The sequence below is a fragment of the Sylvia atricapilla genome, chromosome 2 (genome assembly GCF_009819655.1).
Source record: "Sylvia atricapilla isolate bSylAtr1 chromosome 2, bSylAtr1.pri, whole genome shotgun sequence".
Taxonomy (NCBI): Eukaryota; Metazoa; Chordata; class Aves; order Passeriformes; family Sylviidae; genus Sylvia; species Sylvia atricapilla.
The window spans coordinates 44,103,405-44,118,396 of NC_089141.1; the positions used below are offsets into that span (position 1 = coordinate 44,103,405).

A 14,992-nucleotide genomic window follows, 5' to 3' on the forward strand; every position below is an offset into this window, starting at 1 on the left:
CCTGACATGTTAATGTAAGGTTTTTTATGTGAATACTCATATGTACAAGTTTATTGTTCATTAGATTTTAAGAAGGCGGGTACAAGAGCTGTTTCAGCACAGCCTATACATTTCTTTTTAATTTAATGACTATAAAACTGTATTTCCACTATACATCCTCACCTTCCCTCCTCCCCAAAAAAACCCAAAGAACCAAACACCATATTTAATAACTTCATGAAATCTGCAATTTCTCACAGGAAATTGCTCCTGGAAAAAAACCCAAGGAATTATGAAAATTTTATATGCATTACTATTTGTATATTTAACAGTAGACTTGAGGCAGGTAGCTGTGAAAATGTTTAATTAATGAAAATAACACAAAACAAATACAGCAACAGTAGTAAATTGTGCATAATTCTCATATCATCTCCTCAGACTGGAATGGGACACCTGCGTGTTACAAAAGAAGGCCTTCGACTGGAAGGGGAATCAGAATTCTTATTCCCTCTTTATGCCAAAGAAATCCATTCGAGAGTGGTAAGTAGGTAATCTTGCAATAATGCTAAATAAAGTGAATGTGCTTCTGAATAATTGAACTTTCCATGATTTCTGTCATATTAAAAAAACCCAAAATATATATGTATGTATTTACATATGTGTCTGTATACACACATATGTCTGCGCACTTTACAAGGTCAGTGCTTTGTCAGAATTAACATTTATCTCTTAGGCATGTGATAGGCAGCTCAGACAGGAATTATAATTGTTATAATATGTAAGTAATGTTAAAACTTGAGGAGTGTATAGACAGGTTTTCATTATTTTTACTGAGATTATTTTTTAATATGGGCTTCCCTAAGAAATTGCTTTATTCATCCACTCCAGAATAGTTTCTATATCTCTAAAATTAGTGGATCCCAATGGAAAAGTTACAATTTTTCTAAAATATGTAGGTTTTTTTCTCTTCAAGGACAATGCCGTGAAATGTCTGCCATGTTTATATATTTATGTATATAAAATTTATAAGTCTAAATTGAAAGACTTAGTATTTGATCTAGTTTACCTAGACAGAAATGTTTGTTGTTGTTATTACTAGTGAGGTAAAAAAAACAATACTTGGTCAAATATTTATCAAAATTATTTACTTTAAAATATCAGACTGGGAAAGGTATGGAAGTTGTGCTTTTTAAAAAAGGAAGAGAGAATCTGTTTTGGATTTAATTATCCAGTGGGACTCTGAAACTAATTCCAGTGATTTTTTTGTAGAGAGATGTCTACTTCTGGGCAATATAATAAATATTTTTCAGAACTACTGTCTGTAATCCAGCATCTCAAAAAAGAAAGTTTTATGCTTTGTAAATATGATCATCAACCAATGAGACATTCCATTGAACAAAGTACTATTTAGTGACAGTAAAAGCCAAAGATGGCTCTTTCATATCTTCAAACATGTAATTGAGAAGAAATAGCCAGCCATGAGACTTCTGAACCTAGGAAAAAAGTTAGTGTTTATATTGGTGTAACAAGAGAAAATGTAAATAAATTTATCATAATGAAGTTGTTAATATGCTTGATTACTTAAATTTAAGCAATGCCAACATATTTTACGTATATTGAGCTTTTCTTTTCCTCTCTTTCTGCAACAAGGATTTCCCGTTTCAGGAACAGCTCTTAATTAAGACAGTGAAATACCATTACTATATCTGTATTTCCATTTAGCTTCTTATGCTATATTCTTTTCTGCCTTACAGGCAGTGAGAAAACCATTTATGTGCTTTGGTGAATTTCCCTTGAGGTTGTTTATCCAGTAAGATGTAACATTTTAAGACCAGCACAGCTAATGTTTAAGAACTCCCTCTGGTCCCAAAGATCATTATGCAGTGTTAAGCTACCATTTGTGCTCTCTTAATATTCCTTTCGTCTCTTAATACATTTAGTACAATATAGGAGGAAGAGGTGTGGCAGCATCTAATGTAAACTTAGCTATCCAATGACCCGTCATGATCATTAGTAGCATGCATTAATTGGAGCCTTCAGGCTAGTGCTTCTCTCTGCCTACTGACAATTCATCAGAGTTTTTTTGTTTGTATCTTTGCTTTTCTAAATATTTATACTCTCTAAAGGCTTAATTGCCTGCAGCTTGGTCTCCTGAGTTGCCATTTATGTGTTTATTCTCATAATATTACTTATTTGTTAAGCTTTCTTTTTCTAAGTTTGTCTTGGAGCACTGGGCCCCTTTCAGCAGCTTTCCTCCTTGCCTTAATAGTCCTATCCATGCAGTTTCCTAAGAGATTTTCTCACCTAATGAGACCTCCAAAGTGCTAAGAAAATATGTAGCAGAAAATCTACTTGCTGTGCATTGTCTCTGGAGCTTTTTACAAGCTTATGCCTTCATTATGAGTCTAGCGCAGAACTGTGGGCAAGACCATTGCACCTTTGCTAAAGGTCATCTTATCTTCATGGAAAGATAAAAGACAATAATTTTTAAATATGTTACTAGATTTTAATTAGTCAAAACCACATGCATGGCAGCAGCAGGTCTAGACTACAGTTTATCCACACTTTCATTTGATATCACAAATTACTAACTTATTTTTGAAACATCCAGTGGCAATCAAATAAATGTAATAAATATGCCCAGATTTGTGGGTCATTTAGCAGATTTACTTAAATGTACTATATTTACCCAATCCTCAATACTTTGTTGACCTTTCTTTTCCCTTTCATACTAACTTATTACCATTAATGTTAATTCTAACACATGGCTTTTTTTCTTAAGAATTTTCATTATTTTTGTAACTTCTGTGAGATTTCATGTTTTCCTGATATAATTTACAGAGTGAGATCCATTTATTTTACTTGCTTAATGACTTGTTTTGAGAGAGCCTTTCTACCTACTTGTAAGATACCATTTGTTTTCTTAAAAAAAAAAGTGTGTTTACATCAAAATTGTGTGTTTCTTCTATTTTATTACTTTTTAATCAGGTTTGTGGTTCTGTTACTAATTAAGTGTTTGCAGTAAAATTCATCACGTAAAAAGTGTTTAAAACTCTCAGGTTGTCTCATACTCTACGCATTAAATTGAGATCAGAACATGCCTTGGGGTTATTTTCAGAGCCCTTCAAGGCACTGCATAGTCTCTGATGAGTCCAGAAAAGTAACTAGAAGCCATAGCTATTAAAGAGCCTGTTCTTTTAACAGTATTCCAGCAGTTAGAAACTCATTTATTTAGGAATGGGTGTCTCCACTGAGATCACAAGCAGGCAGCTTGCTGATACCCACTTCATATCATGTATTCCCTGATACTTTGGCAACTGAGATCTGTGTAGGCACTTCTTCTTGTCCTTTAGACACAAAGTAGGCTTTAGTGTGAATGCACCTGTACTGCAGAAAACTTCCTCCCCTTTTTTTGAAGTCTGCCAGTGTATTTACAGTTTGCTGATCCAAATGAGGATGATAAGATTTTGTGTCCCCAGGTAATTTTCTGATACTTAATGTCAAGTAAAGACAGTGGCCACTACGATTACCCTGAAAATCACCTGTACTGTCGTCTGTTAAAGTCAGCATTGATCTAGTCAGCCTGCCACTCTCTCCATCACCCACTGTTGCAGCTTCCTTGCCTGGAGAGTCAGTGCCAGGTGCCAAAATTAGGCCACAACTTACAGACTGCATGGGCCATTGAGGAAACAGAATGCACATGCATGTTTCTCACCAAGTTAATATAATGGTATGAATTTTCAGTTATGTACTGGAAGAACATAAAGTACTAAATCTAGTACTAAAGCATTTTTTACAAAAGATAAAATGTTAGCAGCCATGTTCATTGGTCCAGTACACAGATGTTGTTTACCTGTAGTTTTCACTTTAATTGTTTTTTTAACTTTAAATCGGATATGGTTGTATTAATCAGAAATATCTGCCCACATTATTTCATGACATCTGTGGATAATTTTGTAGCTGCAAAGACTTTTCAGTGACTCAGGTGATACCAACACTGGAGTAAATTTTGAAAATTGCTCTCAGTTCTCATTGTTCTGTCCAACATACTTTTTTTCTTTTCCCCATACTTCAGGACTCATCACTGCTTCTGCAGTCTACTCACAATGTGACTGTGAATGCTCGCAATTCAAATGGAGAAGTCACAGGCCGATTAAATGTGGGTAAGTCAGAGTGATTATTCCTTGTCCACTGCTTTGAAAACATCGTAATGAATATTTGTATAGAGATTTGAGGATATAAAGCACTAAACACTTGATTGTTTATTACTATTATGGTCATATTTGAATAGTCCACTTGCCACTCAGTCAAAAGCAGCAATATATTTTCAATTTCTCAGTTAAGCATTAATTCTTTAAATATTTGAAGTACTTCTTTATTGCAGAGTTATGCAATAAAGGTCTCTGCTAAAGTTGCCCCTTTTTCCTTGTGTAAATATCTATTGGTCGTTGCAAATCAATTTTTGGGAAAATGCAACAGGAAAACATTGCTAGAGTCTCTCTTTATTTCCTAGTATTCCAGAAAATAATACATTTAAGCAGACATCCTAAAAAATTCAAGTTCAAAACTCGGATATTTATATCTTTTACTATCTATGGTAGCAGTAAAATACATCAGTATACACAGTGAAATCAATAGATCTAGACAGATGTAAATGAGAGATCTTGGCAGCAAAAAGAAGCAGACCTTACTCTTTGAATCATATTTTTAATGCATGAATAGCAACAATATGTATGAGCTATGACAATTTTTTTTCTTAGCTTTTTTACTATTTTTCAACCTTTATTTTACATTGGAGAAAAATGTAACACTTTATTAACTCATTTCTTTACAAGGTCCTCAGGCAGCAAAGCATAAATTCCTGCTTATTTAACTGTAGCCCGACCTGATATGTTTAAGTAGTTTGGTAAATTGGGACCCAGCAGAGCACTGATGAACACCTTTTCCATGCTGTTGAGACTATGTAACTTCTGTGACAACTCCTGTTTGAAGAATTACGGTTTCAATTCATAGAAGGTTTTACAAGCTTCACTGCTTTCAAACAATCTGTTTTCAAACAAAAGTAAAAACAGTTAAAATATATAAAGGAGCCTATTATTCCCCTTAAAAATTTATAATTATATAATTAATCACAATTCAGCCTTTAAATATTTTCAAATTTTGTTTTTTTAATTCAGTCAATCATAAAGATCTGAGTTACTTTTCTTAAGAAAATACCCCTAAATATTTATCAAAAGGAGTGTGATAAATAGTTGTGTGGGATATTTACTTTATATGCACAAGCTTTTGCTAAAGGGTTCCACAATTGCCAACATGCTGGAATTATGTCTTAAAACTCTAGTCATCTTATAAATAGGACTGGTTGCAATTGTGAAGGAGTCATATTGATAAGCTTGGAATTATTCCAGAGATGACAATATAATATAGCATCTCTCATAATGTTATAACAAAAATACCTTTTAACTTGTGGAAACTGTGATTCAAAGGATCTTTTATAAGAATTTAATAAGTTACTAAGAATGATTTAAATACTGAGTCTTCAACAGAAGTAATTAATGAGAGAGTTGTGAAACAAATCTATACTTGATTTTCTGTGAAATTCCCCCTGTGATGACAACAGGCACATATTATGCATTCCCTCATGAATCACAGATGTACTAAAAGACATAAAATGTGAGCAACTTCCAACATGATAGCTCTCACTTCAAAGCTTCTACATGTCCCTCAGTTCATCTGCATGAAATACTTATTGGAGGAGTTGTCTAGACATTGTTTTTTAAAATGAAATGCTGTAGATGTTAAATTTTGTATTGTGACCCATAATTTCACTGGTTTCAGAAGCCTTAGTAAATGCAAATACTTTAAAAACTGCTTGTCAGGAAAATAATACTTTCAAAATAATAAAGATCATAATTTTTAAAAAATTGCGTTCTTTACTCTTTTGTGACTTCAGTGGCCCCCTCGATGACAAACATACCATTTTGTTTTAATTACTTTTTACAAATAAATAAGAACAAAACAACAAGGCATAAAAGGAAGTAAGAGCTTTAAGGGGAGTGGTTGCTTTGTTAATATTTCTAGGAGAAATGAGACTTGAAGGATGTTGGCCAACAGACAGCAAGAAAGGAATCTAAGGAAGGCATAGTTCTGGGAATGTACAGGTTTGGTAATAATGTGGAATTAAAAAAGTTATGGAGAGAATTGCTTATAGGCAAGACAACATTGTGTACGGAACAGATGGTAAATATTTTCAATAGAATAACTCCTGTCCTTAAAATCATGCATAAGATTCAGGTATCATTGTCATGACTTGCTTATCAACTTTCAAAACTGAAATATCTGAAACTTTCTTTGGGAATCCAAGAAAGCTGCTAATTATGGTCTCCAAGATTCCTTAATCATAATTCTTAACCACTTCAAAGCTTTGTTCAATACTTGAATAAAAGGGCAATGCAGCACTTTTGATTTATATCCTGAGCAATAATAAATCAATTTAGTGCAAAAAACGTGGCAAACTTTTTCAATAATGACTGGTGATAAATATGTTGTGTATAAAAGAAATATATAGACTATATAGTCAATTATCAAATCATTAAGAGCAACACTGGTATCAAACAGTAAATGTTGTTTTACCTAAGTAAGTGTGGGCTTCTATGTACAGCTTATCAGCAGATGAAAATGATACAGTCAGCTTCTACAGTTGTGTTCCAGTTGTGGATAATGAGTCAATGAAGAGCAGCATGTTTCCAGCTGTCACTGCTGAAAAGTAGGACCAGATTTTTAAGATATCTGTCTTTAAAGGATCATGTAAAGAGGTTTCAATATACAGAAGACCCTAAATTCCCATTGTAATATGCCTTTTTCAGGAGATAATTTAAAAAAAAAAAAAAAAAAAAAAAAAAAAGAAGGCTTCCAAAGTCACAAAAGGTCTGTGAGAACTGATTCCAGTAGAATGGGTTGCTAATCCTTGTCCTAGTTCAATTTTTTACACCAAGGAGTAGTAACATCAGTAGCTTCAGGTCAGGGGTTCAGTTTAAAGTGTTTACAGCTTTTAGGAATTTATTTAGATAGTTGGATTATGAAGCTGTTCTGCATTGTTAAGCATGAAATCAGCTTCACTCAGAAAGCATGGGAATGTGGTGAAATTCAAAATGGCTTATGCAGTATGAAAACAGAATTACAGTCAAAATTCTGCTTAGAGACTGTTTTGGTGTCTATAACATTAATCTGAACAGCTGTTACAATGACAGTATTTGTGCTATCTCTTTTTTTAGACTGGAACAGCATTCCAAGGAAACAGATCAGTGTCAGTACCTCATATATTGCTTCAGTAATAATAATTGCCATTTAGAAAACTGCTGCTTTCCAAAGTCAAATCATGTATGGTTTTCTTATCAGCATTTTAATATTTTAATTTTCAAGCGATGGTATTTTTTCGTAAGAGAGACAGGAGGTAGAAAGCAGTGTTTTCGCAGGGAAAACCCTGAAGCTAGTTTCATAAACTTAATGATGTTGTAAAGTCATTTACCTTTTCCTTCTTTATTTATCCCAGAACTCTTTCATTAAAAACCCCCTTTTTGTCCAAATAAATTCTTTCTTATCTGTAAGATAAAAGATAGAATATATTTTTTGTGATCTTTGTCTGCGAGAAGGTGATTATGTGCACAACTTTAATTGATGTCCAGCTGGGCTATAAGAAAGGAAGATACAACATAGGAGCAATTAATAAAAAGATGAATCTGAAAATTCACTGTAGTATTTTTTAGGTGATTAAGTCTTCCTATGATCAAGAGTTTACAATAATTATTCCAAGGGGATTAAAGTAGGAATGTTTACTTCCTAAAGTATAAATTAAAGCTATTTTATAAAATTTTACCTATCAGTGAATCTGATCATATCAAGACATATACGCTAGTTTTTTTTAAAGTAAAATTTGGTTAGATAGATAAGGGAGAATGACAACTTAAATTCAATTTAAATGAGAGCTAGCTAAGCAAATCAAACTGCAGTTTAATATTTAGACTCAAATGAAAAGTATCCTCTTCTTAAAAAAAATACCACTGATGATCCATGCACCATGTAAAGTAAGGTTCTTACCATAGCAAGATATGCACACCCTGTCCCCAAATGTGATAATATTTATGAAGAAAAACACAATAATACTTAGAGTCAGACAGCCTGACAAGTCAGAATTAAAACATCTTCCAGGAGTTACTCAGATAGATGTTGTCAGGGTGGAGGGGCACTGGAACAGTGTGCCCAGAGGAGCTGTAGCTGCCCCATCCCTGGAAGTGTTCCAAGACCAGGCTTGGATGGAGCTTTGAGAAACGTGATCTAGTGGAAAGTGCCCCTTCCCATTTCAGGGGGTTGAAACTACACATTCTTTAAAGCCCCTTCCAACTCAGACCCTTTTAAGATTCTATGATAACATGCATTGCTGGCTTGTTAAATATGACAGTATCACTTAAGAAGAAATTTAACCTGGCCCAGGGGACTTAAATCCTATGCTGCCACTTTTCTTCTCACTGAGTCTAGAAGAGGACATAAGCCTACAGAGCTTGGCTCTGAAAAAAAATCCACTAATATTTGTGAAACCATTTTTTATTTGGAAAATAACCATTTGGGGAGTATGTGTCTCTCATCAGAGAGCAATTACTCATCTGAGTAGTTTCATTGTCTCTTTATTCCAACGGGAGGAAATAATTCAAAATAAAGGGAAAAGGGGAATTATTAAAGACTTTATAACCTTCTCAACTTTAACAGTTTCATTAAATTTGCAATCCCAAATACAGTTTGGTTTCAGTGGTACAGTAATCATTAACATATGTAATTGGGTAGTAATTAGAAGGTAATAGTTACTGCTAAAGGTGAGGATAGTTCCTGCACCAAAAATAATTGAATTTTTGGCATTGGTTAATGCTAGGTGAATTTGTAAAGGTTATCTTAAAGTAGCTGAAATTTACTGAGACTATAATCTAAGGTAGAATTTGTATGATTAAGTACATCTAAAATCCTAGTAATTTCAAATGCCACAGTAGTTTTAAACCCTGATGGCAGCTACTGCCCAAAAAAGGAGCCACACCCCTGTCTTTGTGCAGTGGTCTGCAGAAGACACCCCAAATCCTGATGGACAGCTTGAACATGTACCTGCAGTGTAGCTTTGTGGGGACGAGCACTAGGAGCACACTGGGCTGCATCATCCCTCGCTTGGGAGGCTGCAACTGGAATACTCCACAAGCCAGCAGAGGAGGTGCCCACAGGGAGCTGTTCAGATGGCCAGGGGGTGGAAGCACAGGAAGTATAAGAGTCTGAAGAGCTTGTGTTTGTATAACCTGCAAGAAAAGAAAGCTTAAGGAGAGCTTCTACCTTATGCCTGATACTAGGAGGGCTAGAGACAAAATAAATCGTAGAATCATTAAGGTTGAAAAAGACCTCCAAGGTCACGTCCAACCTTTGACCAAATACCACCATGCCAACTATATCGTATCACAAAGTGCCACATTTAATCATTTTTTTAACACTTTTGAATACACTTCCCTGGGTAGCCTGTTCCAAGGTTTAACCACTCTTTTAGAGGAGAAACTTTTCCTAATATCAAACCTGAACCTCCCTTGGTTGAGGCTGTTTCCCACTGTCCAATCACTAACATGAATCCAGATTCAGGGTGGACAGTGAGAGGGCAAAAGGCAATGGTCATGGGTTGCAGAGATGCAAAATGCAACTGAATAGAAGGGGCAAGGAGAATTACCACTGTTAGAATGGTTAACCATGGGAACAGATTGCTCAGGGAGGATGCTAAATCTCCTTCCTCAGAGGTATTAAAATTTCACCTGGTCGAGACCCTAAGCACCTTTATCTAACTTTCAACCAATCTGACCCTGATGTGGTTAGGAGGTAGGACTTACAGCCAGGTGACCTCTGGCTTGCATTCTTCTGTGATTCCATCTTGCCCAGTCTTCAACTGACTCGCTGGAAGAGCTCATGTTGCTTCAGACCCCGTGTCAGACTTTCTGGTCTGATACAGAAGTCCTAGATACGCCAGGACATCTGAAAAAAGCTGAAGGCCAGACAGAGAACACAAAAGAATATATAATCCCTAGACAGGATGTTGTGAACTGAATCATGGCCCATCTGTTCAGCTGATCCTCTCACACTGTCCTCTGCCCAGATCTAGTAGGAATGCTTAGAACACTGCTGAAACCGAGTGCAGGAGTTGACCTTACGAAAGTGCACTCATGGCTTTCTTTTTTTTTAAAAAAGAGGAAAAGTGGAAGAAGAATATCCATTATACAGATGATAAAGTAGTTAAAGTACTCACTCAGGAATGAGAGACTCAGATCAGCTATCCTCTCAGCATACAGGGTTTCAAATTATCATGCCTCATCTCCTTTAGTATTTTCCTTTTCACCTTATCTGTCCGAGGACTGTGTTTCACCTTTTCCTGTTGAAATTCTACATCATGCAACAAAATTTGCATTCATTAAGCCTGTGAGAAAAGGTGACCAATTTTTTAAGATCTCTGGATTTGTGTGCAATCACAGATAACAACAAAGTATTAACAGTGGTGACAGTAAGGCACTCTTACTTTGATCTGAGAGAACATAATTGTTTTGTCCATTATGTAAAAGACGTGTCTATTAATGTATTGGAGTTGTTGTTCAAAGCTATGAGAGATGTATGATAAAATGTGTATGTGCAATGTGCTGCATATTCTTTGTAATAATGCCTTTGTTCTAATGAAATACCATACCATGCCATATGAAAATAATACTAATTTTATGTTTCTGAAAGTAAGGACTCTACATTTATTGGTATTGTATTCTATCACTCATGGAATGAGAACTGAATCTGTAGGAGTGTTACATTTTTAATACACTTTTAATGAGATCTTATTTTAAGGAAGGTGCTTTAGTCCAATAAAAATAAACTAAAAAAGGAAATTGTATAGGAATACCAAAGAGCATTCAGGATTTTGGTTTATAACCGATACATCAATGATTCTAGGTAGTAGAAGAAGAGTAAAGCATACCGAGTAGCTGACAGCCATAGGTTAATTGGAAATGGCAGATAAGAAAAGAGAGTAAGAAAATGAAAGGTATGAAATTACTTAATGATAGAAGTAAATCCAGTGTTGGAAAGCCTTTTCTTCTGAAAGACCTAAAGACACACTAAAAATGCTTAGTATTTGGCAGAACTAACTACTTGAAGAATTTGCCTGTTGGTAACATGTAGGCAGACTCTTCAAATTTCAGACTCCTCAAATTTCATTAGCATTAAGCATTTGTGGATTTTTTTTTTTTTTTTTTTTTTTTTTTAATGGCAGGCCCTGTTCTTGACAGAAGATCCTTTGCTGTCTGGTACATCTATATTTGTGTTGGCTTGGAATTCAAAGGTTGTGTAGCAGTAGAGAGCAGTTTATTAAAATGCTTTTCAAGTGAAATGGAGTCACTAAACAAAAGAGCTTCCTTCCCTGGAAAATCTCTAGGGAAGTAAAGAGTGAGGAAGACAAATGAAAAGAAGACTGTTTAGCAGTATGTCAGTTTCTTTTCGGAAAAAATAAAGTTCATAATTTAAAGCAACATCCTCAGTGTCAAGAGGTATGTGATGTGAAGATCACTTACAAGGTCTGCTTCAGGGATGGATGCACATTAAAGGAAGAAACACATAGAAAAAATGAGCAATAATCAGCCTGATTAGGAAAAATAACCCATTGACCTGGAAATTCATGGGACACATCTGGCAGCAAGCAGAAAACAAATACTTTCTATAACCTGCATTCAGTCAGGTTGCATTTTTAATCATACAATTTTATCAGCAAATGTGATTATATAGCATTAGTTGACTTACATGTAGTTAATTTACCAGGGTGTGGTAAACAAAACACAATTAGGAGATTACACTTTCAGATACTGAGTTTGGCTGCTGTTTGTGAGTTGAAAATTAATCTCACTGGGATTACAATACAATTCATGTTATTTCAATATAGCTAGTTTATGTGTATTGTGGAATATTATTAAGAGAAATTAATGGCTACTTTTCATTACATAAACTTATTCCCACTTATGTAAAAGCCTACTATTTATTTTTGAAGCTCTGAGGTGTCTCATCTCTAGCATGAATAAAACATAGGCTTGGATTTTATTTACTCTAGGATTCCCTCTTAAGATTTAAAATACATCAATTATTATCCATACCATTGTCTGATAATGAAGATTATCTATAATACAGTCCTTGTCTCACGTTAGTGGGGCACATGTGTTAAGAAAACTGTGGACCTAAAGATTCTTGTTAAAGATTTATTTAAGTGTGCAAGGTCCAGGACCAAACAGTCTGAATGCAAATCCAGCATGGGCAAGGCCATAAGTTGGAGTTTCAAAGTATCTTTGGAACATATAAAAATCTTCAGTGAGTGCTCTCACAGTGCCCATGGAGTTTTTCCTTTAAGCTAGCTTTTAAAATCATGGGGTTAGATGAATGGGAAGGATGAGGGACCAGCCCTTGCAGCACAGGTAAAATTGGTAACACCCTTTTTACTCAGGCCTTTGATCTGTTTGAATACACAAAGATCTAGCTACGCTACATAAATGGCCACTTTTATTCTTGGTGCTGGGCACAAACAGGAACAATCAATCACTGAACTATAAAATGGCTTGGGTTGGAAGGGACGTCAAATAAAACCTTAACCAAGATTCCCTTGGAAACTACTGAAAGGGATCCACCCCTGCCTCACCCAGAACTGTTTATTTTGCCGTAAATTAAAAAAAAAAAAAATACTGTTTAAGGCCTTTTCACTTACAAAGGTATTTTCTGATCTCACTTTTTTCAATGTACTTCTCAGAAATAAAGTCCTGGGCTTCAGCATAGCTTTAGAGAAAAGCCAAATTAGGGCCCATAAGGCTGTGCTTGGGTGCACATGTGCAGCAGTGCATAGCAATGCAGAGCTCAGCCCTCTACCCTGACCATTTTCAGGTAGAATCAGTATTGGGTTTTATGCCTTAAAATTGTTGCCCTAGTTTAGGATATTATGGGTCCTCTAGCTCTTTCTGTGCTTAGTGGGAAGTTAAAATCAATACTTTGCATCTGAGGCTCCACAATTTGTACAGAGCCTCATAGTGTGCTTCTCTTGTATCAGCTACCAACCAGATTTTGTGAAATGCCTGCATGTATTTCATAGCACTATCAGTCATCTGTCACCTAATGCCCCTTTAACATAAGATCTAAAAAGAAAAAAAAAAATCCTATTTCTTCTGAGAATTACTTCCTGGAATATATTTAACATTTATGGGAGTAGACATGGGAAAACAGTTCTTAATGGGAAGGAGCCAGTTCAGTGGCTCTCGGTCCTGTGGATAGTCTGTGAAATACATTTATTAAAAATCTCTGAAAAGGACTGTTAACTGCTTTGACCATTCTCTGTAATTTTAATTCTGAATATAGATTTATGATGACAACTCTATGTAATAGATATTCAGGCTCGATGTGGTGTGAATTTTAATTGATCACGTTGTTAGAAGAGGGAATATTAAAGGTTTGATTTTTATCTACTTACCAAGCCAATACTGTAGAACAAGATTCTAGTGAATTTAGGATGTGGAAACACAGACTCTCTTGCTCATATTATTTATATTTTTGGAGTACCAGAATGAATTGCAAATATTGTCATAGCTTCTTGAAACCCTTAAGAACATGATCAGTAACATTTGTTAGATATGTGGACCCAAACTGGCATCTGTTATGAAGAGCTGAGGTCCTGCTCTTACATGGGATGTTTGTAATTTTAAAGCATTTGAGCCTCCCTAATGAAAAGGGACGAAGCTGCAAAAACTTTGATAACTGTTTAAAAAAAAAACACCAACCAAAAAAACCAAAACCAAACAAACCAACCAACCACAAAAAAAACCCAAACCAAACCAAACAAAAAAAAAAAAAAAAAAAAAAAAAAAAAAAAGAAAAAAGAAAAAAGAAAAAAAGGCAAGCACCAACCCGAATAATAAAAGATAGATTTATTTATTTATTCTGATCAAAGCAGTTTCAACACCAAGAACATGAATGTTTGCATGAATGTTTGTCTGGATCAATTTGTGTGGGGTTTTCTAGATTCCCTGGAAACTCAGCTATAAAGGAAGACTCCAGGCATGGTTTTGAAGAACAAATTAGATCATGTAAATAGACTTACCCAATTTCAGAACTTATAAGGCCACTATACTTAGAATATCTGATTGCTTCATGACCTTCAGTGTACTTAAATGAGTCACTACCTTATTAGCACACCAATTAAAGTTATTAATAATTTATATAGGAAATTGAAGAAAGATGATGAAATTATTCCCCTATTCTACTGTTTTGCAGGTCCTAAAATGGTAGAATTCCACAGTCAGCAATTTCAGATTAACTCAAAGGATGGAAAGCCACTTTTTACAGTGGATGAAAATGAAGTTGTAATTGGCACAGATAAGCTTCGAGTCACAGGTTTGTAATGGTTTAAGAAATTTTCAGATAATACTCATATAAAAAGCACATTTTTAAATTTGTTATTTTGTGCAAATGCAAGTTCTGGTTTTACCTCATTAGGAAGCAGAAATATGAAGATAATCTGAACTTTTCCAGTAAATAATCAGTAAGAATTTTTAATACAAAATAATAAATAAATAAAATATGTAAATATTTTTGTGTCTATGTATTTTATTTTAAAGCCATTAGTAACTGCAGCTGTAGTGGTGCATCTTTTTATGAATTATTTAATGTTTCCAGTGCATGCTGTCTGAGGCTGAAAAAATTCTAGATATTCTATTCTGAGTAGTAACGAGTTTGATCTGTGAAAACTTTAGGGAGAAAAATATATATATGATATTTTTATATGGTTTTATCTTTCAAAGTGAAAGCTACTGTATTTCTGTTCTATGAGTAGCACATATGCCACAGGAAGATATTTGTAGTATATCTTAAATGTCACCTGTCAAGAGAAAAGTTTGTCTTAGGCTGTTTCTTCAAATCACTGAAGTACTCATTTACA

The 14,992-nt window shown here is 34.7% G+C and overlaps 1 protein-coding gene across 5 annotated transcripts in view; it reads left to right on the forward strand.

Moving 5' to 3' along the window:
* Window positions 1-14,992, forward strand: part of SGCG (sarcoglycan gamma) — a 106,622-nt gene that overhangs the window by 65,162 nt on the left and 26,468 nt on the right. For all 5 annotated transcript variants that reach the window (XM_066313066.1, XM_066313069.1, XM_066313067.1 and 2 more), the window contains 3 exons: window positions 418-519; window positions 4,055-4,142; window positions 14,329-14,448. In XM_066313066.1, the coding sequence (XP_066169163.1) occupies window positions 418-519; window positions 4,055-4,142; window positions 14,329-14,448 (310 nt within the window). The remainder of the gene's footprint in view (window positions 1-417; window positions 520-4,054; window positions 4,143-14,328; window positions 14,449-14,992) is intronic.